The following is a 21,457-nucleotide window of genomic DNA, read 5'->3' on the forward strand; positions in this document are numbered from 1 at the left end:
GGAGTTTTCCATCAGTGCCACCTGTTTCTTGTTCTTCAATTCCACTGCCATGGGAATGCAAGGATGTGGATGTGGATGTGGAAGTGCTTTGGCCCTCACGTGAGATCTGAAAGCCATTCCAAGGAAAGATTTTTATCACTTTTTATCACTTCTTTTATCACAAAAAAACCCCACTTAAAATAAAATATTATGCTCTTTTTCTAATTGATACTAGTAACATGTAATTTCCTAAATTTCCTGAATTTCCTTTCTTCCTTCAAAGATTTTCCTTAAAGATTTTCCACGTCCATGTAGGATAAATGTATCTGTTACCTGTTCATGAATTGAACATTGGAATAACTCCCAGTTGTGGTGGGAACTTTTCATTCTGCTTATATTTTTGGTAAGGAAGCAGGTGCAGCCTGTGGTGGGTACTGAAAGGCTCCATCAGGAGTGGGATTTCTTTTTATAACACTGGACAGAATGTTCTGATAAGGTGGAAGAGGTTCAGATCTATTACTGATTCTAATAATAAAGTCATTAATAAATACTATATTTGATTTAATATTTATTTACTCTGAGTTCTGGACAAAATTCATGTCTCACTCTTCTTTTTGCTTCTTTTTTCTCTCCCAGTTCATATCCTTTCTGCCAGGCAATTAACTGGATGTGGCCGTTTCAGCCACTTGTTCCCAACATCCACCTACCAACACATGAAGATGCACAAGAGGATTTTGGGGCACCTCTCTTCTGTTTATTGCATAGCCTTTGATCGCAGTGGGAGGAGAATTTTTACAGTAAGTTTAATATTTGGACCTTTTTCTTTTTGAAGATTGCTTTGTTTGGTTTGATTTTTTTCTTTCTTGAGTTCCTCAACAGTCGCTGATTGAGATGGAGATGTGACTTTGTTCAGCTGCAAGTTGCTTTTCCACTAAATTTACCTTCCTGGATTTGTAGTGTGTCAGTGACAATTATTTTAAGGTTTTCTTGAGAATGCATTGACATCCATTTCTGTGGTGATGCCCTTGCTTTTTGTTGGGCATATTTAAAAATCAACAGATTTTTCAAATGAATGTTGCATTTTCAGCTGTTGACGTTAATCCCTGTGCATGGAGTGACAGGACAAGGAGGAATTCCCACTGCCAGAGGAGAGGGTTGGGTGGCATATTGGGAAGAAATCCTTCTCTATGAGGATACTGAGGGCCTGGCACAAGGTGCCCACAGAGCTGTGGCTGCCCCATCCCTGGAGCCAGGTTGGATGGGGCTTGGAGCAACCTGGGACAGTGGAAGGTGTTCGTGCCTTCCAAATAGATCCATTTCCAGCATAAACCATCCTGTGATTCTATGATTTTCTTTTATTAAATTGAAATCCTTGACTCCATAAGATGATCTCCAGGCTCCACAGTTCATAGAATCATAGAATCCCAGAATGGTTTGGATATGATGGAATATTTCAAAGTCTTCCAGTGCCACCCCTGCCATGGGCAGGGACACCTTCCACTAGCCCAGGGTGCTCTGAGCTCTGTCCAGCCTGGCCTTGGACAGTTCCAGGGATCCAGGGGCAGCCACAGCTTCTCTTGGCAACCTCTGTCAGGGCCTCACCACCCTCACAGGGAAGAATTTCTTCCTAAAATTGGACCTCAGTGGGATCCCACAGAGTTGTCCTGTCAGTTCACAGGGGTTGGGATCCTGTCCATCCCTGTGATCCATGTGTGACATGCATGGAACCTGTCCCATATTTTCTGTAACCTTTGGGAATTCCTGTGCCATTCCAGGGGTCAGATGACTGTTTGGTGAAGATCTGGGCCACAGATGACGGGCGCCTGCTGTCCACCCTGCGGGGCCACTCGGCCGAGATCTCGGACATGGCCGTCAACTACGAGAACACGCTGCTGGCCGCGGGCAGCTGTGACAAGGTGGTCAGGGTGTGGTGCCTCAGGACCTGTGCCCCCCTGGCAGTCCTGCAGGGCCACTCAGCTTCCATCACTTCCATACAGGTAGGGACTGATGGGCTTTTCCCCTAAAACCTTGTATTAGAATGGGAGTAAGAGTTGTGACGGTCAAGGATAAATTTGATCTTTTTGGCTGTGATTTGTCCCAACTCAGGGTGTTTTTCCTAGTTACCTCAATCCTGTGATGCCTGGGGGATCATCCTCCTGCTTCCATGTGCTTTTAGCTGTGTGATCCCACTGCTGCTTCCTCAGGTCTACAAAATGGGAGATCTGATGCTCTTCTAGAGCAACTCAGAGCAGCAGCACCTTCTTGGCTCAGCTCATGTTTGGCATCTTTGGTGGTGCTCCTGGCACAGCACCTGACCCAACACTCTTGTGTTCACTGAGAATATTTGTTTTGCAGAAGGATCAGTTACAATTCCTTAATCCCCATTTCTTGTTTCCTTGTTATCTTAGTTTTAAAGAGCTGCTGTGGATGTTGTAGCAAATGCAGATTTTCTTGAAAACAACTTCACAACTTCCAGGCAGAAGCCTCCAAAAAAAACCAAAATTCCAGGATGAAAAAGACAATCCCTGCAATTTGGCAGGTGATGCACATAGAGGGGAGAGTAAGTGGGGCTGTTTGGCTCAGAATCCCTCTCTCCTGGAGTGGTGCTGCCTTGGATTGAGCGCAGGCTTCTCTATCGTGCCAGTATTCCCCAGGAGTCTCATTTCTCCCCATCTTCCTTACACTTCCAGTTCTGTCTGATTTCAACCATGTAAAGGTGATTGTGTTATAAATGGTTTTATAACTGGTGTATTATTTGTCTACATGTTTATGTGTGAATATATATATGTGTGTGTGTGTGTTTGTGTGTTTGTGTGTGTGTTTCTCTCAAGCTCTTTGTAAAACTGAGAGTTTTATAATATAATTTAAAATATGATCAGTCACTGCTTTTTGAGGAAGCAGTGCTGGATTCCTTTATCAAATTACCAGGTAGCCTCAGGATTAAAGGTATTGCTGCAGTTATGAAATCAAGAATAAAAAGCTTTCCCACTCCTTGGAGAGGTTTAGGAAGATAGAGGAGAGGGGATCCTGGTGTGCAGCTGTTCATCATTGGGCTTGGATGCAGGAATAGTTGTGTTTGCCATGTTTGATCCAGTTCTATCCTAGAAAGAACTGGTTTTGCCCCATTTACAGGCTTTGGGCTTGTTTCATTTCTCCAACTTCCTTTGTGTGGTAAAAACAAAGAATTCCTAACCAAAATGTAGGTGTTTTCCATTTCCTCAGCTTTGTTTTTATGGAAGTTCAGGTTCTGTGCTTACCCCTGCTCTTTATGCTCTTTATACTCCAGGGGAGAAACTAACATGTTATTTCAAAACATTATTGTCAACAAGTTTCCAGCATGAAAGAAGAGAAAATAGGAGCGGGTTTAATTGTTACAACTTTTATTTTTAGTTCTCTCCAGCAAGGAAAGGAACAACTCGATACCTCACTTCCACTGGTGCCGACGGAACAATCTGCTTCTGGCAGTGGCATGCAAACACCATGAAATTCAAGTGAGACTCTTGAGAGAATTACAATTGTTTGAACTCAAGGAGGAATTTATTTTTAATTTTGGCATGGAGAAGAATGCTGGGATAATGAAATAAGGGTGTTTTCTTGCTCAATAAACTGGTGTGTGGGGCAGGAGCGCTTTGGGGTTCTGTGGTGTTGGAACCCAAAGGGGTTCCAGAGATTGAGATTGTTATTTCTGAGGTTTGTGCTTTGCAAGCCAAAGTTGTGGAAGAAATTCCATCTTTTACGTTCAGGATTAAATCCCTGTCCAAGATGTACAGACAGAAGAATTCATTTGCTTTTAATCAGAAGAATGTACGTATGTAGATGTCATCAAATCCATATTTAATCAGGGGGAAATGCTATTGGAATAATGGTTTGGCAGGGTCTGTTTCAGATAGATTTGAATTGGTGAGGATAATGATAAATCAGTTCAACAATCTTCTCAGTTTAGAGAATTACTGTTTACTTATTGAACTAAGGAAGGAAATTCCTAATATGAAAAATAAATTCCAGCAAACTTATGTGAGAATTATAAAATTAAGAGACTTAAGATGAGTTTGACCTCAACCTGCAGGGCGCTGTTTGTGTTGAATAAAGAAGGAAAAATAAAAATATTGTGTTTTGCATGTAGGGATCGTCCTGTGAAGTTTGCAGAGAGGTCCAGGCCTGGTGTTCAGATCTCCTGTTCATCCTTCAGTTCTGGTATGTGTCCAGCATCAGCTGTTTCATGAATCTGGGGCTTTGGTGACAGTTCTGTTACTTCTCTTTAAATACAAATAGTGTTAAACCCTTTTCCAGTAATTTTATTCCTGTCAAATTGTGATTATTGGAAATCTTCCCTGCAAAGTGTCTGCCTCAAGCTGCTCTTTCTCTTTTTTCCTATAATTTAAACTAAAATATCTTGACCAGTTCCAAGGCTTTCAGTCTTTTGTTTTGCACATCAGAAATATTTCTCTGTAACATCCTTTTAAGACTTCATCTTGTAAAGTTTTTGAGTGAAAAGTTGTGGAAATCCTCTGTCAAAGATTACACTTTTGCTAGTCTTCCAAATTTGGCTGAATTCTAAGAGGATCAATTCAATGTATTGGAAAATCTCAGCTTAACAAACCTCCTTTGCAGCTTTGAATGAGCAAAAATACTGATTTTTACAAAGAAAATTACGTAATTACTCATTAAATTTGCTTTTTGAAATTGAGAATTTTTGTAGAGCCACACTCCTTTTTTAAAGCCAGAAATCCTGAATTAACTAAACCCATTTCAATGCAGTAAATGACACAATAGTGCCCTTTTTGAGCAATATTGTAAAGAAATTGCAATAAAATACCTTAGTCATTGCATCCCAACTCAGCAATAATTTCTCTGATATGTGTCAAGCAGATACTGAAACTGCTTTAAAATATTTTATTCAACATTTACCTGTTTACATTGAAATTTTCTGTTTAAAACTAGTTTGCTGCTTTGACAAGAAAGCAGCAAATTAAAATAAATCAAGTTAAAATAAGTTGTTCCATGGATGACTTTTCTTCTCACAGAGAATTCTCTGTTATAGGTGGCATGTTCATTGCAACAGGGAGTACTGACCATGTGATAAGAATTTATTATTTGGGCTCAGAATCTCCAGAGAAAATGGCTGAGCTGGAATCTCACACGGTAAGGGGCAAATCCAAAAGAAAATCTCTTTTTCCCTCCTTCCTTTTCCTCATTTCAGGAACTTGATTTCTGTACATCCTATTTTTTTTTTTTATTTACTGTCTAGAATTTATTTGGCTTTCAGTGTTGTGGTATTTAAATGCTTGGAAATTTGTGGGATGTTTGTTTTTAAATCCCTCTGAGGCAAGAGGTTTGTGCAAAGTAGGCTTCATGTATTCCACATGAAACTGAAGGACCAGGTGATTTTCCCTTATTCTTGAAAGAATTCTGTGTTGGAATGAGGAATTAAAACAGTTTTAATGCACAGTGTCATTTTTTCCTATTAAACTTGCTGTTGAATGTTTAGTAAATCCACATGAAACAAAGTAATTCAGAATTTGGACTGCGCTGTCAGAATTTGGATCATGATGGTAACTTCATTTAGAAAATAAAGATTAAAAACATATTTTTTTTCAGATAGTGCAGAAAAGTTCCCATAAAAATTCAAACTACAAATTTACCACCTCAGGAACATTTTATGGATTAAGCCCAAGGTCTAAATTGATTCCCTGAACTTCAGTGGGAGTCGTGGCTCTCACATTGAAGTCTCCAAGCCAACTCATCTAACAAGTATTTTGCTCACAAAAGAAAAGGATGTTTTCTGTATTGAACAGGTTTGGAGGAAGATGTAATTCCTTTAATTTCTTTAAATCCACTCTTAATCCTGCAGACAGCTGTCAGCCCCCCCTAAAACAAATCCCAGTTACCAGGAGATAGAGACATCAGTGGGAGTAAGGAGAGCAAATCATGGAGCCAGCACGAGTACTGGGCAAATTAAAAAAAAGACAAAACTATGTCTAAACCATAACATTTGTTTCTCAATGATTTGTGAGTGCTAATAAAGCCAAGGTTAAATTTTTTTATGCACTTTCATGTTAGGTGTAAAAATTGCAGGAAGCCATCACCGCTCTGAAGTTTTCTATTTCAGTGTTTAACACAATTTGTCTGGTGAAGTTTTAACTTCAAATACAACTTTTCTGTACTTGAATTTTTGACTCTTTTTTATTTGCTAAGTAAAAATCTCATCATGGAGATCTTTTAGGCTGAGTTTTTCACTTCTGTTGTTCTCCTCCCTCCTGTTTAGGACAAAGTGGTTGCAGTGCAGTTCTGTAACAACGGTGACAGGTGAGTGCTGGGTTTTGTACCTGACAATGATGGTATTTAATTTTCCAGACAACATTTCATGGAAAATTTGGCACAACAGGAAGCTTGCCCGTGGGCTTGGCTTAATCTTGGACAAATTATTGCAGTGTGTTGCAAGATGTGTGTCATGTCCACAAACTCAAACTCGTTGTCCTCTGCTGTAACAACAAGAATGTTCTGTAACTGTGCTTTTAATTTGGTTTTTCTTTCAAACAGCAGATTGGAACCCAAATTTTATAACTTTTCTGTGTAAGAACCTTCCCAGGTAGCCCCCAGAGGAGTTGCCTGTGGAGGAAGAGCATTGTAATCAATGTAGTCTAAAGCAAAAGTTAGTAAATATAGATGTTTTTATCTCAGATTTGCTCCTGTTCCTTATTTTGCTGGGCAGGTGGTTTAAGGGATGTGCCTTTAAGGGATGAGCCTTCCAAGCCTAACTGTAGCTGTGCACCTGTACTTGGAGAGCTTTGTCATGTGGAATTATGTGGGAATGTGCTGGGATAATTGTACCACCAGTTCCTTCCAAGCCATGTGAGAGGGAAGGAGGTCACATACTCACTGAAAATGAAATTCTCTAACAATGCTTTGAATGGAAAAGGTGTACCTTCCTTTTTATTTTAATATAAAGAAGTAAAATTAAGAAGAAAATTAATTTGTCACAAGCATTTTCAAGCCCTTTTTCATCACAGTGAAAAAAATCAGATCAGGGAAACTGAAAAGGTGAAACAATTACTTCATAAAATTGAATAGATTTGCTTTTTAAGTGTAATTATGTATAAAATGGAATATACTTCCAAAATGTATTACTTGAGGAGCTTTTTCCCCAGTTTCTCAACAAAAATTATTTCAGTGACATCGATGGCCAGAGCATTATGATGTGGTTAAATACATTTGCTGCATACATGAAATTTTTAAATAAGGAGGTGTTTGAAAATGAAAATATTCCTGTTCAACTCCATAGGCAGGGCAACCTCCTTGTGCTCCATTTGGCTCTTTCCCTTGCCTGTCTTCACCCTGTCCCTAAGTTAATGCATTATAATTTATGCCAGACTCCTGGCACTGAGTTTCCCTTTCTTTGCTGCCACTCTGAGCTGCTCCAGGGATTTGCTGATGTCATTAAAAAGGGAATGTGCAGCTCGTATGAATTACGACATTGAAGTCATTCCAAGGCCATCTGCTGCTGGAGCCAAATGTAATTAATGTTGTGGGCCAGAAACTCTCTTGTACCCTACAGTATCTGAGAGGAAAATTGTAACCTGATGAGTGAAAGAAGTAGAGATGCACGAGTACACACTTCCAAGTGTATATATTTAATTTATTGGTGTCCATGTGGGGATGAAACCATCTTTATTCAGAATTTCATGGGTTTTTTTTTTTCCCTTTGCCCCACAGCTTAAGGTTTGTCAGTGGAAGCAGGGATGGAACAGCAAGAATCTGGCACTACCATCAGCATGACTGGAAGAGTCTGGTCCTGGATATGGCTACAAAAATGACAGGGTAAAGCAGAACAAGCAGAACACACCTCATGGGCACATTTACCTGCGAGCTAAATCCTCCATTATATTGCAAACTGGTTATTTGCTTCCATTTCTAATTGATTTCCATGCATTTATTGAAAATATCATAGCTTTGTCAACTTACACAGTTAATTCACCCCCAAATAAATAATAATCTGTTGGTACTTCCCTATCATAATGTTTGAGGAATATTTAGTATTTTACACATGAAATAAGAATGTCAAATGATTGTATGTCTCACAGAAGGAGGTTTTGATTGAGCCCCAGTGATCATTTGCTAATATATATATATATATATACACACATACATATATATGTCCAACATGGTTCTTAACATTGTATTTCTACCTTAGGTTTCCAAGTAAGAGGTGAAATTAGTGTTTGGTTCTCAGGTTCAATTAGGGTTTTGAGGTTTTTTTTTTTTGAGATCCTCAAGTGACTTCTTTAAGTGCCTTGTAATTGAATTGTAATTGAATATTCACAACAACAAAGAGCAGAAATGGAGAAATCCATTAGGCACTTGCTTTGCAGAATTCTTCATATTTCAGTGGTTGCATTTGCAGTGTTTGCACTCGGAAGTGTGAGTTGGATTTATTTAGCAGGTTCCTGCTCATTGTGGAGTTTACTGATATTGATGACTGATAAGAAAAATGCCTTGTAGGAAAAAGCCTAATAGAGCTGAAAGGAAAAATTGGGGTAGGGAAGGATGATGGCTTAGGAACAGAGGAGAAAATGTCCTTTTTAAGGAAATAGAGCTCTATAAATCTCAGTGGCACTGAATATTTCCTGTATTCGGTTTTTACCACTGCAGAACCATCCTTCATTCTCCTGCCTTAGCCAGAGTCACAGAGGTGCCTGTGATCCATCCTCCCCCAAATTTCATACTGAATTAGCTCTCCTAAGTGTTTCCATATGTAGTTACTGATTTATTCCTTTTTAAATTGCTGATTTCCTAAGAAACAATGTGGCATCTGGAGAGGACAAGGTCACCAAGCTGAAGGTTACCATGGTGGCTTGGGATCGATACGATGCCACCGTCATCACTGCAGTCAACAATTTCCTCCTCAAAGTGTGGAACTCATCCACAGGGCAGCTTCTCCATAGCTTATCTGTGAGTACAATTCCAGGGGGCAATCCCAAATGGATGTAGTTTACTCTGAGATTGATTTGAGGCTGAACTCATCACCATTCCCATGACAAGGGTTTGGTGTTGAAGTATCCAGCTGTCCCTGCCTGCTGGGAGGAGGGCGCACCATGGGGACAGGAGCTGATGTGCAGGATCCTGGTGGTTGCTGGGAACCCTTTGGAGGTTCCATGTGTGCCCTGGTTTCTCCTTCCTCCCCATCCCTCCCCATCTCAGCAGTGCTGAGCAGTGACACTGCCAAGCCTGTGGCAGGAATGGTGACCAAGCACAGTTGCAGTAAACTGAAGTGTCCTGGGTGACTCCCTGATGTGGGATGTCCTCTCAGTGACTCCCAGCACATCTGGAGATACCACATGGAGAAATAAAACTTCTTCTTTTTCCCCTGCTGTCATTGCAGGGTCATGATGATGAAGTTTTTGTTCTGGAGGCTCATCCCTTTGACCAAAGGATTGTGCTTTCGGCGGGACACGATGGGAATATTTTTGTTTGGGATATAGACAAAGGAACAAAAATTCGCAATTACTTTAACATGGTAAGAAGGATCACTGAAGGTTTGGTTTTTTCTTTTTTCACAAAACTGGTCTTGAGACAAAAGCAGATTTCATTAAATACCTCCACAGCCAGTACAGCTCTGACATCTTTCGTGATCTTGCCCTATGACTGCCATTAAGATAAAATGTAGACTTCCAGGTGGTTGTTCCAGAACATACATTAAAAGTTGGGCTGAAATTTCAGGACAGAGAGAAAATGTGAAGTTTTACTTCGTTATTCAGTTTAACTCTTATAAATAAAAGTGTAAATCAGTCTTGAGCAAGATGAGAAGTCACAGAATGAGAATTCAGTACATGTTGGAGCACAGGGGAAATGTTTGTGAAAATGCTCTTATGGAGAGTGTCTGGTTGTGAAAGGAATTCTCTGTGCTTGGTACAGATTGAGGGCCAAGGCCATGGAGCTGTTTTTGATTGCAAGTTCTCACCAGATGGGCAGCATTTTGCCTGCACAGACTCTCATGGACATCTGCTACTATTTGGTTTTGGATGCAATAAATATTATGAAAAGGTGGGTTGTATGAATTTTAAACTCTTCCCTGTCTTGACCTGATTTTGTCTTAGAAGTATTTGTGTTACAATTTATTCCCTCAACATGCCCTAGACAAAATAATAATTAGGTCATGGAGCAGTTGCTGTTTATCTAAATCAAAAAGATTTAGACAAGAGACTCTATAGATAAAGGAGAAAAGCATTAACTTCTCTGTCCACCTCTCTTGGCCTATTCTACTGTTGAATTTCTGCATCAGGCCTTGGTAATAAACCCCATTTGTGGTAGGAATCTGTTCTCTGTCATAACATTCCTTGTGCTGATCCCAAGTGGAGGAGTTGTGCTTTATGGGAGCCATTCCAGAGCAGCAAGACAGCTGCAAATGGCCATTGATTTATTTCCTGAATTGCTTTTCTTTCAGATTCCTGATCAGATGTTCTTCCACACGGATTACCGGCCCCTGATCCGGGATGCCAATAATTATGTGCTGGATGAGCAGACTCAACAGGCTCCACACCTTATGCCTCCTCCATTCCTGGTGGATGTTGATGGAAATCCTCATCCCACGAGATTCCAGAGGCTGGTGCCAGGGAGGGAAAATTGCAAGGATGAACAACTTATTCCTCAGCTGGGATATGTGGCTAATGGTATTCTGTCTGAAGCTCATGAATAAATACAAGTGTGGCACAGTATTGAGCACCAGCTCCTGGGATGGTGCTATGAGGATGTATAAATTAATGGTTTCAATTCAATATACAGGTAGAAGAGAGGGTGGGGTGGGGTTATGTGTGGACTCAAAATGACTGGAGGAAAGAGTATTCCAAAATCTGTGAATTTTTCCCAGGTATATGGCAGATGTTTAAAGCATTGTCTATTAACCTCTGTAACTGTGGATGTGAGAAAGCAAGCAGGAAGGTGGGGAGGACATAGAAAGCCAGCTTTTGTTTTGTAAAAGAGTTATTTTTCTTTTATACACAAACTTCAGCAAAATGTTGATCTCAAAAAAGACCTTCCATTCGTACCTACTGAAGCATTATTTCTTTCTGCTGTTTCTAATGGCTTGTGTTTATGTTCTACATGTGGTCTGGAGTTCTAGGATTTTATTGTAACTTCTCTTCTAAACTTTGCCTCCATTTATTACATGAGAGCAGAAAGCCAGCTGGTGATCAGATGTTTTGCAGAGCAGACAAATTGTGGTGCAGAGTTTTAAATGGGATTATTTCTATGGTGTTTACTAATATAGAAATCCATCATTTAATCAGCATTTGTGGTTTTGTTCTTGTCAAGGGGATGGTGAGGTGGTCGAACAAGTCATCGGGCAGCAAACCAATGACCAAGATGAGAGTATCCTTGATGGAATGATCAGAGAGCTCCAGAGGGAACAAGATCTGAGACTAATTAATGAAGGAGAAACTCTTCCAAACCCTCCACTCAACAGATCCCACTCTGTTAATGGAGGTCAGTGTCCAGCCTTATCTTCATTAGTTCCTTCCTTATCACAGGAAGGACTGATCAAAATGTTAATGTCAATTCTGACACATTGTCTTTGAAGATGCTTTTTTCTCCTCTTCTTGTACACCTTGTTAACCCTGTGGAGCACTGGGATGTTCTGTGGATTCCAACAGGGGAATTATAAATTTAAGGGGCAACTGGGGGCACCCAATGGTCTAACTGGGCTGTATCTGATTGTTTGGAGTTATTAGACTGGAATTATTCCTGCTATAAACCAGTTTCCTGAAAAATAAGCATGAAGTTCACTGCATTGTGTTGATATCAGTGCAGAGATGAAACTTCATAACTGCAAAATGCCAAAATGAAAACATATAATTAGGGGCTGTCAGTGGAATACAGTGTTGTGACAGACTAATGGTTTCCTGCTGCAGCACAAGGCTGAGCATCAGTGCTAATAAAATAAACATGTTGCTCTGTCTTAGTGTTTCCTTAGAAAGCTTGAGATTATTCTCCTGGTAAGTGTTCTGCTACTGTGATTTTATTTTTAATACACAGAGTGATTAAAAATTGAAACCACACTCAATCAGATGTGAGCAGCTGAGTGAGTGCAGCTGATGGGAGGGAGCAGATGCCCAGCACTGTGCTGCAAGTCAGCCTGAGCCTTGGGAGAATTCACAGCTGCTAATAAATCACTTCTAGGTTAAGTGACTGATTACATGTGTTTGAAGTAGATTTCCTGGCAAAGCTCATTAGGATTTGGATGTGGAATTGTTTGTGTTTCAATCCAAGAAGGAGTAAGAAAAATATCAGGGAAAAATATGAAAATGCAATTTTGCTTTGATCTAAGTTGATATTTCAAAAAGGTTACCTAAAAAGCAGCTTCAGCTCACACAAAGTCTTTTCTGCTGCTTAGGATATGTTGATATGTTGTACAGCCCCAGTTCCCAGTTACTTGTGTGTCCCTGTAGTTGTGTAAAGGAGTTTCCAGATATGGGTAGTGTGAAAATCAAAGCAGTTCCCTTCTGGAGCTTGCATTGATCCGTGACTTTGCTCACATGAACTGCCCATTTGAGTAAGTTAATTGGAGTATGTTTAAAGTATTTAAACAGCCAGATATTTTTATATAGCTTTGCACAACCATAAATGCAATATTATCATTTGATATACAGTATTTAAGCCTGTGGGAATTGTGAAGGAAAAGTAAGGACAATGATGGCAGTGATTCCATTATTATCAACCTTTGTTTATCGATCTTTGTGCCTTTAAATTGTGGATGGGATACAGGGAAGGAATTATTCCCTGTCAGGGTGGGGAGGCTGCCCAGAGAAGCTGTGGGTGCCCCTGTATCCCTGGCAGTGCCCAAGGCCAGGCTGGACAGGGCTTGGAGCACCCTGGGCTAGTGGAAGGTGTCCCATGGCAGAGGCTGGCACTGTTTCATCTCTAAGATCCCTCCTCACCCAACCACCCTGTGAGTCCATGATGTTATTGGTGGTCCATGGAAGTGAAGAAGCTCTTTCTTTCTCTCTCCCAGCTCTTCGCAGCCCGGGCTTGGAGGTGGCCTCTCCTCCCAACGTGGGGCTGCGGCGCAGCGGGCAGATCGAGGGCGTGCGGCAGATGCACCTCAACGCACCGCGCAGCCAGATGGCCACCGAGAGGGACCTCATGGCCTGGAGCAGGAGGGTGGTGGTCAACGAGCTCCCTCCAGGCATCAGCAAGTAAGAGGCTCAGAGTGGGATGAAAGATTCAGTTGTGTTTTGCGGAATGATCCTTCCATACTCCTGGGATGCGTTTTCAGCTTTGGCGCTTGGTTGGTTGGGTTGTTTGAAATGTTGGGATCAGAATGGAGTTGAGAATGGTAATTCCTTCTTTTCACAATTCAGTCTTTCTTCAGTACTCCAAGTACCACATTTTCCTCAAGATTTATTTAAAAAAGACTTGAAAATAATTTTAATACATTTGAAAATAATTTTGGCTGCTCAACTGGCGAATTTAGTTCTTTAATTTGTGGTTCCAGGAGCGAATGGATGGATGCTGCTAGGGGGATTTATGCACAGATTTCTTAGAGCAGCACAAGTATTTTAATGTGTATATTAAGGAGGCTGTTGAGTTCCACGATGATTTAATGAGAATAATGTGTGTTTCTTGTGTATAATTAGGGTCCAGGAAGAATGTCGAGCTGCCAAAGGTGAAATAGAAATCAGTTTATACACTGCTGACAAGAAGAGAAAGCCATCCCATACATTACAACGGGTGAGTTAGTGCCCTGAAACAGACAGCCTGGGTGGGAAGCAGTTCTGAGCAACAAAAATAAGACCAGCAAAAAACCCCAAACCAATTTTATTGAATTATTTAGAAGATCAATAGTCCTAATTGTTTCTCTGGCTCACTGTCTTCTTCCTTCTGTAACTGTGATTTGGCTGTCTGTAATATCCAAATAGTGGTAAATCTGTATCCTTGGGGTTTCAGCGGTGGCAAGATGCTGGGAAAGGAAAATCGCAGAGCCACGATGGGTTTTCAGTTTGACTTGTGGAAAGCAGAGATGCCAAACTTTTACAAGGGCTAGATTTATCTTATGCAGAGACTGCAGGAATTTTATAGAAAAGAATGGTATTTTCAATCATTTCCTTTCCAAAGACTGCTACTTTATAAAGTAGAATTTCTGTTGGACCAAAAATCCACACCTAAAACATCCACGATGTGTCAGAGATGTTGTCTAATTCTACAGTGATTTCTTACTGCTTAATTGTGGTGCAACACAATCACCTGGGGTGCAATGCTCAGCCACTGTAACCAGGCCCTTTTTCAGTGTGTGACTGATGAGTGGCTCGCTGACGTGTCCCTGTTTGTGCCCTGGCAGAGCGAGCTGCAGGCGGGCGGCGGGCGCTCGCTGCGCAGGAACCAGCGGAAGCGGCAGCACGCGTACCAGACCCGCTCCACCATCGAGCACAGCCAGCAGGGAGCCAGCCACAACCCCTGTGCCCGCCACGAGTCCGACAGCTCCTCTGAGGTCTGAGCCTCCCAGCAGCCTCCAGCAGCTTCCCCCTTCCCAAATCCACGTTCAGGTTCCACGTGTCAGCTGGAGGGAGGAAGTTTGTGCAGCCGAAGCTCAGTTTGAGCTGGAGCTGCCAGGACTGGGGTGGGGGCAGTAAAAAGAGGTTTTTCAAATGTATCAGTGGCAAAAGGCAGTGTAAAAATAATATTGGCCCTTTCCAGGATGGGGATGGTCACCTCACAAACAGGGACAGGGCAGAGGGATTAGGCACATCCTTTGTCTCCCTCTTCGACATGGACGGTGGAGCAAGGGGGTCCCAGTGCTCTAAGCTGGTGGACCATGACTGAGAGTGATCAATTCCCAGTCAGCCCTGAGCTTGTGTGGGATCTGCTGCTCCAGCTGCATCCCTACAAATCAATGGGGCTGAGAGAATGCGTCCAAGAATCCTCAAATTGCTGCTGATGCTATCACAGAGCCTCTCTTGATGATTTTTTGAGCAGTCTTGGGAATTCAGAGAGGTTGTGGCAGGGACAGGACCCAGGGAATGGCTGGAGCTGTGCCAGGGCAGGCTCAGGCTGGAGATAGGAAAGGTTCTTCCCCCAAAGGGTGCTGGGCACGGCCCAGGCTCCCAGGGCACAGCTCCAAGGCTGCCAGAGCTCCAGGAGGGTTTGGACAGCCTTGCCAGGGATGCACAGGGTGGGATTGTTGGGCAGGACAAGGAGCTGAGCTCTGATCCTCGTGGGTCCCTTCCAGCTCAGGATATTCTGTGATTCTCCACATGGGAAGAAACACTCAGGTCATTGAGTCCCTGGGATTTGTGGTGTTCCTGTGGCATGTTGGTCTTGGAGAGTGAAGGATCATTTACCTAAACGCCAGGACAGGGTTCAAAAGTAGCTTAAAACAGCTCCTGTATTTTTGGAAACCTGAAACATTTTCAAGTAAATTTAACTGGGTTGTGTTAAACCACTTGCTATTTTGGGATTTCATGCAGCACATGGATTCTGGGTCAGGACTTTGATTTCATTTTGCAGTGCTTTGATTTCATCTACATCTGTAGACTGCTGTTGAAAGAGATTGAGTATTGGTATTTATCATTGATTTTGGCAAGGGAAGAACTTAAAATATACCAGATAAATATAACTGGTTCTCCTTAAGGAAGAGAGTGAACATTGCTGCTTTGTAAAAGCATTGAAAATAGAGAACAGCTCAAAAAACTGGGCCCTGGGCACTAAAATCAAACACTTAAAGAACAACTCATTCTGTAGTTCTGCTATAATTAAAATTCACACTTGTTTTAAAGGAGCTATATAAGGATATATTATAATATTAATTAAGGTATAGGAAGAAATTGCGGATTTATTTCTTTAAAGCTAAACCAGCCTTGAATGGAAAGCTTTCCTCATGTGACACAACTTGCTTGCAAACAAAAATGATGCATTTTACCCTTGGCCCCAGAGTGAATCCCCTTGTTTTCACTACAGGAAGATGAGACTGTTGGCACCAGTGATGCATCCATGGATGATCCTGTGGCAGCCTGGCAGAGTGAAAGCAGTTCCAGGTACCTCCACTGGGCTCTGAATTGGGAACCCTGGTTTATTATGGGATTTAAGTAGGACAGTTGATACTGAGATACTCAGACTTCATTTTGAAGATTGATTTTTAATCAGTTAGTCATGAAACATTTTGCAATCACATACTGTGATTTTTTTTCTGTTCTTTTTCTTTTCAAAGTCAAAAACAATTCTAAAAAACCATTTTATAAGAAGATATTGGCTTTAATTAAGAACTACTTAAAAAATTAATGCCAGTTTGCCATTTAAATCCTCTACTTGTATTATTTGGTATTGAAGAAGTCAGAACTGGATTTTTAGGGAAGTGCTCTAGTTCTTTAAATGTTTCATGCAGTTTTTGCTGCCAGTTCTTGTGAAGTCAGTCTGTGAGTCAGTGAGATAATAAGAATTGATATCAACCATAGATGTAGTTTTACTGTGAGTTTCAAATTGATAAAAGAATTTACTGAAATCACAAATCAGAGAGCACTTGTTTTGCTCTAAATTCACATGATAACAAAATTCTGTGCTAATCCTGAGCAGAACCAGGAGAGCAGGTTGAATGTTTGGACTTTTCAATCCACTGTGGGGAAACTGAAGTTTTCTGTTCTATTTCTTACAACTTTTTTATTATCTACAGTGATTCATCAAGTGAATATTCAGACTGGACAGCAGATGCTGGGATTAATCTGCAGCCTCCAAAGAGACAAACCAGGCAGGCAGCTCGGAAAATCTGTAGTAGTTCTGAAGATGAAAATATGAAGGGAACAAAAGGGCTGGAGCCAAAGCGAAGGAAACTGAAACAGCCAAGGAAGAAGGTCAGCACATGTAATTCTTAGTGTCTTTTGTACTTTGTGAATATAAATTTAGGTTTTAGTGGTGGTATTCCAAGTATTTTATAAATGGGCATAGAGTAAAAAAATATTTATAGAGATCACAGTAATTGTGCTACCAGTGGTACAAAGAAATTTTACTGTTTGTTTTATTGAGCTTCCATGTTTCCCACAGGTGGTTCTTCATTTCAAATTCCACTTTTTTTCCTCTCAGATTTATGCTCTTCACCACAGTCAGGTTTACAACAGGGTGGTTTTGTTGTAAAATTATAATGGATCTGTATTGTATTGACATGGTCAGATGTCTTTTTCCTGGTATTTTTTTAAAAGACATTTAGAACATTTTTAAAAATACAATTTATTTCTTTATTACAGAACCACAGACTGGCTTGAGTTGGAGAGGTCTTAAAGATCATCTTATCCCACCCTCCTGCCATGGGTGTTCTAATGATTTGTGAATGTTTTAAGGCATTTTAATGATTTATGAAGGTTTTAATTTCCAGTAATATTTAGAACAAACCTGTCTTATTCTCTGCTATTTAGTGGAGATTTTGGGAAGGACAACACTCCACAATTTGCTCTTCCTTGTATCTTACCTGCAGTAACTGCTGCACGATGAGTTTTCCATAGTAATTAACTGTACTCTGAATATTGTGTTGATTGCATTCTAAATTAATGCAGATATTTAACTTCTCTATGTAACTTACTGTGTAATCTCCTGGTGTTGTGTTTAGAAAGCCAGTGGGCTGCTGTCCCTGGAAGGGGAGCCCAGTGAGGAGTGGCTGGCCCCACAGTGGATCCTGGACACCATTCCCCGCCGCTCGCCCTTTGTGCCCCAGATGGGGGATGAGGTACTGCCCTGTCCTGGTTTGGAAAGCCAGGTGTCTGCTAAGGGAGGCAAGAGCCTCCCCTGAAATGGGAAATGTAAACTCCCCCCTCCCTCCAAGTTGTTGTAATTTTTAAAATTAAGGGGCTCTCAGGCAAAGGTACGGGAGCGGGAATAACAGTTCTTTACTAGGGAAGAGAAAAAATTAAAATAAAAATGCAGGAATACAAAACAACACTGCCAGAGTCAGACTATGCCCTGCCCCCTGTGTGTCAGGGGGTGGCACAGCCCCATCCCATGGGGGCTCAGCCCTCCTGCAGTGCCAGCTGTGCTGCTGCTGGAGCAGGGATCCTGCACAAGGGGGGAGTTTTCCTCTGCAGCTCCAGGGCTGCTGCAGATGGGCCTGGGCTCCCTCTGGCAATGCAGGGCAGCAGAAAGCTGCTCCTCTGGCAATGCAGGGGGCAAAGGCTGCTGTGCTGCTCCAGGCTCAGATTGTATCCAGGTAGGAATGCTTGGCTCCTCCCCTGGGCGGAGCATCTCCCCATGGGATGCTGGAATTTTATCAGCCCTGCAGGGACACTCACTGGACCATGAACAGAAGATAATTAATAATTAATGGTCCATTAACAGAAGAGATCTCCTGGAGGGAGGACTGAGTGTGGAAGAGATAAAGAAAACTGCCCAAATTACAGAAGATGGCTGCCCCACCTCTGACAGATGGAATAGAATACACACCCCCATTTCCAGCCCAAGACACCCTCAGCAGTTCCCACATTCCAGTCAGCAGCTCTGCTTGCTTTGGACTCTTCTACCCACCAGTATTTGCAGGGAATTGTGCTCGGGACAGGCTGAGTTTTGATAACTTTGTTAATTCCCAGCCAGTCAGTTGTTTACAGATTGATGTCTTGTGTCCCTTTTTCTGCACGGGTAAATTGGGATTAACGTGAAAAATCAGTTGTGCATCTTCACCTGCACATTTGTTAATGATCCCAGTTTTAAAGCACAGAGCAAGTGCCAATTTGGCTGATAGAAATATTTTTAATTAGAAGAGTGTTTTATGATGAAATAAATAAGTGTGCAATGTGTTCTCAAAGGGGTAAGACCTGGTATTATGAACAGGAGGAGCACAATCATTAAAATAATTTGCTCTACTTTTCTCATTTGCTCTTTTTTTCTCTCTTAATTTTCTCCTTTTTTTTCTCTTTCAAGATCATCTACTTTAGGCAGGGCCATGAAGCTTATGTGAGGGCAGTGAGGAAAGCCAAAATTTACAGTATTAACATGCAAAAACAACCATGGAACAAAATGGAACTCAGGGTAAGTTCAAGAAATACTTCAAAGAGCTGCATGTCTCTGTAATGTTAAACTGACATGAAAAATTAACATGAAAAATGTAAAGAAAGGATTGCTTTAAAATGCTTATATCAAAGTTTTAATTGTAAATACTAAAGTTAGTTTTTATTAACACAAAGTCTTTACATCTGTTCACTTCCGGGTTTTGGATTTGATTCTCAGGGATCTCTTTCCACACAAATTATTTTTTCCTGAACACTGAATTAATTCAGAACCCAGCACTGCAGAGCTGTTTGTGGTTCTCTCACCACTCTACAGTGACCTGAGCATTTGGGTTCTGTTTCTTGTTTTTAATGCTGTGGTAAGAAATCATGGTGTAAACACCTAAATGTTTGCAGGAGTTCTCTGAAACACTGGATCTTGCTTTGGATGAGTTCCCAAGCCTTCATCCACAGTGTTGCCTTATTTTTACCTGCTTTCCTCAGATTTCATGTCAAGAGAAGAGCCCATATCCGTGCTCATAGTCATTTAACCATGCCAGTGATTCTATTAATGAAAGTAATTGCTTTACTGGGAAAATGCCCAGTTACCAGTCCCAGATATTCAGTGATTCCAGCTGTAATTTTCCAAGGCAACATCAGTTTGTGAGGAAAAGGAAATAGCTGTTCACTTAGGATGGGCTTTGACAGGACATGAATATAAAGGCTATTGTGGAATTTCCATTTTCAGAGGAAGAATTTCCTTTTTTCCCACTGTGCAAGAGTTGAAGGGCCCTGGGGTAGGTCAGGGAGAACCTTTGGTGTGCTTAAAACTTGGTTTGTTCCTTAGAACCTTCTTAAATAATTTGTAGGAATCCTGTTCACAAACCTGCCAAGGGAATGAGCTTCTTCATTTTTCTTTTTGGGATGACAGTGATTGATTGTAGTATTTGGGAAAGAAAAATTAATGGGTGAAATTACCTGTGCTGTAGAGTGGAAACATACTTGGGTTTTATTAATATGTTTCACTTAAAAATTGGTATTTTTGTTGTTGGCAAGGTAAAATAATGCTGTTCCGTGCTTCTTGCTAACTAGGAACAAGAATTTGTGAAGACTGTAGGAATTAAATATGAAGTTGGGCCTCCCACACTCTGCTGCTTGAAGCTTGCATTCCTGGATCCAATCACAGGCAAAATGACAGGAGAATCCTTTTCCATAAAGTAAGTCACTGGAATGCTGGTGACATTCTTCAAGAGCTTTCCTTGCAGTGTAGAAGCTGCCCCCTCCTCCTTTCTGATTTCCTGTGCAAGGCATGATGATGGCAGTAATGGTTATCCCAAATGCATGGAATCTGAGGACTGTGCAGTTCATCTAGAACTGCATTTCTAGATAATAATAACTTTTTTGGTCTTATTTCCTGAAGGTACCATGATATGCCAGATGTTATTGATTTCCTTGTGCTGCATCAGTTTTATAATGAAGCCAAAGAAAGGAACTGGCAAATAGGTGAGGTTTTTTTTTTCCCAATTCCATGTGTTTTGCACCATTTCTGCAGCTGTTTAATGGGACACACTGTCTTTATTACATGATGTAAAGGACTATACACACGTGATATTGTAAAGATTATTGGAAACTTTTACTTGATGTTTGCTGCAATTCCTCTAGCAAAGAAAAAAAGAGAAATGAGAGAAACTGTTCCAAGAGCAGTGATAGCAGGAGAATCTCCTGATCTGTTGGGATCTGAGGTGTGAGGCAGCTGTGGGTAATTCCCAGAGATGGGCAAATCCTGCCCTGAGGGCAAGGGCTCAACTCCTGGGGTGCAAAATGCAGGGATGGAAGTAGAGTGTTCACAAAAGAGGGAGCTGATTCTCTGAAAGGAAATATTTAGCAATTCTTGATGTTGTTCTTTTCTGAGTGCAGTGTTTGCCCTTGCAGGGGATCGGTTTCGCAGTATCATTGATGATGCCTGGTGGTTTGGGACTGTGGAGAGTCAGCAGCCTTTCCAGGCAGAATATCCTGATAGTTCCTTCCAGTGCTACAGTGTCCAGTGAGTATTGCCATGTCCTGGGGCTCCTGCACAACTCAGAGAACTTCAGAAATGGGATCAAGAACCTCAAGAATTAGAATCCCTTTTTCCATTTAAATACATAACCAGACACTTTATTTACTTATTTAATTTCACATATTGTACTTCTTAATTGTTACTTACTATTTATTTATTTTAGAATATTTTGAATATTTACTTATTTAATTTTTGAATTTATTCCTAAAGCAACAATTCTGGTATAAACAGCAGTGCAGTGACTGTATAGGAGACACAAGAGGAAAATAAGGAGTTGGAATGTCTTGATTCCTAACTGGAGTGACCTTTTGGGTCAAATAAAAGAAAAGGTGTGTCTTTATATTCAGCTCTAACTTGTGCATTTGAATGAATTTTTTAATAGCTGGGACAACAATGAAAGAGAGAGGATGAGTCCATGGGACATGGAGCCAATCCCAGAAGGAAGTAAGTGTGTGTTGGATTCCTGTCCCTG

The 21,457-nt window shown here is 41.1% G+C and overlaps 1 protein-coding gene across 1 annotated transcript in view; it reads left to right on the forward strand.

Moving 5' to 3' along the window:
• BRWD3 (bromodomain and WD repeat domain containing 3) overlaps positions 1 to 21,457 on the forward strand; it is a 50,352-nt gene that overhangs the window by 16,144 nt on the left and 12,751 nt on the right. The window contains exons 7-29 of the mRNA XM_030967315.1: positions 616 to 776; positions 1,755 to 1,976; positions 3,370 to 3,470; positions 4,103 to 4,173; positions 5,021 to 5,121; positions 6,245 to 6,285; positions 7,693 to 7,797; positions 8,775 to 8,928; positions 9,359 to 9,493; positions 9,892 to 10,020; positions 10,421 to 10,646; positions 11,287 to 11,457; positions 12,983 to 13,166; positions 13,608 to 13,701; positions 14,309 to 14,458; positions 15,925 to 16,001; positions 16,634 to 16,811; positions 17,561 to 17,677; positions 18,862 to 18,969; positions 20,019 to 20,143; positions 20,347 to 20,429; positions 20,859 to 20,970; positions 21,368 to 21,429. Coding sequence (XP_030823175.1) covers positions 616 to 776; positions 1,755 to 1,976; positions 3,370 to 3,470; positions 4,103 to 4,173; positions 5,021 to 5,121; positions 6,245 to 6,285; positions 7,693 to 7,797; positions 8,775 to 8,928; positions 9,359 to 9,493; positions 9,892 to 10,020; positions 10,421 to 10,646; positions 11,287 to 11,457; positions 12,983 to 13,166; positions 13,608 to 13,701; positions 14,309 to 14,458; positions 15,925 to 16,001; positions 16,634 to 16,811; positions 17,561 to 17,677; positions 18,862 to 18,969; positions 20,019 to 20,143; positions 20,347 to 20,429; positions 20,859 to 20,970; positions 21,368 to 21,429 — 2,907 coding nt within the window. The remainder of the gene's footprint in view (positions 1 to 615; positions 777 to 1,754; positions 1,977 to 3,369; positions 3,471 to 4,102; positions 4,174 to 5,020; positions 5,122 to 6,244; positions 6,286 to 7,692; positions 7,798 to 8,774; positions 8,929 to 9,358; positions 9,494 to 9,891; positions 10,021 to 10,420; positions 10,647 to 11,286; positions 11,458 to 12,982; positions 13,167 to 13,607; positions 13,702 to 14,308; positions 14,459 to 15,924; positions 16,002 to 16,633; positions 16,812 to 17,560; positions 17,678 to 18,861; positions 18,970 to 20,018; positions 20,144 to 20,346; positions 20,430 to 20,858; positions 20,971 to 21,367; positions 21,430 to 21,457) is intronic.

The sequence above is a fragment of the Camarhynchus parvulus genome, chromosome 4A (assembly GCF_901933205.1).
Source record: "Camarhynchus parvulus chromosome 4A, STF_HiC, whole genome shotgun sequence".
In the NCBI taxonomy this organism is placed as follows: Eukaryota; Metazoa; Chordata; class Aves; order Passeriformes; family Thraupidae; genus Camarhynchus; species Camarhynchus parvulus.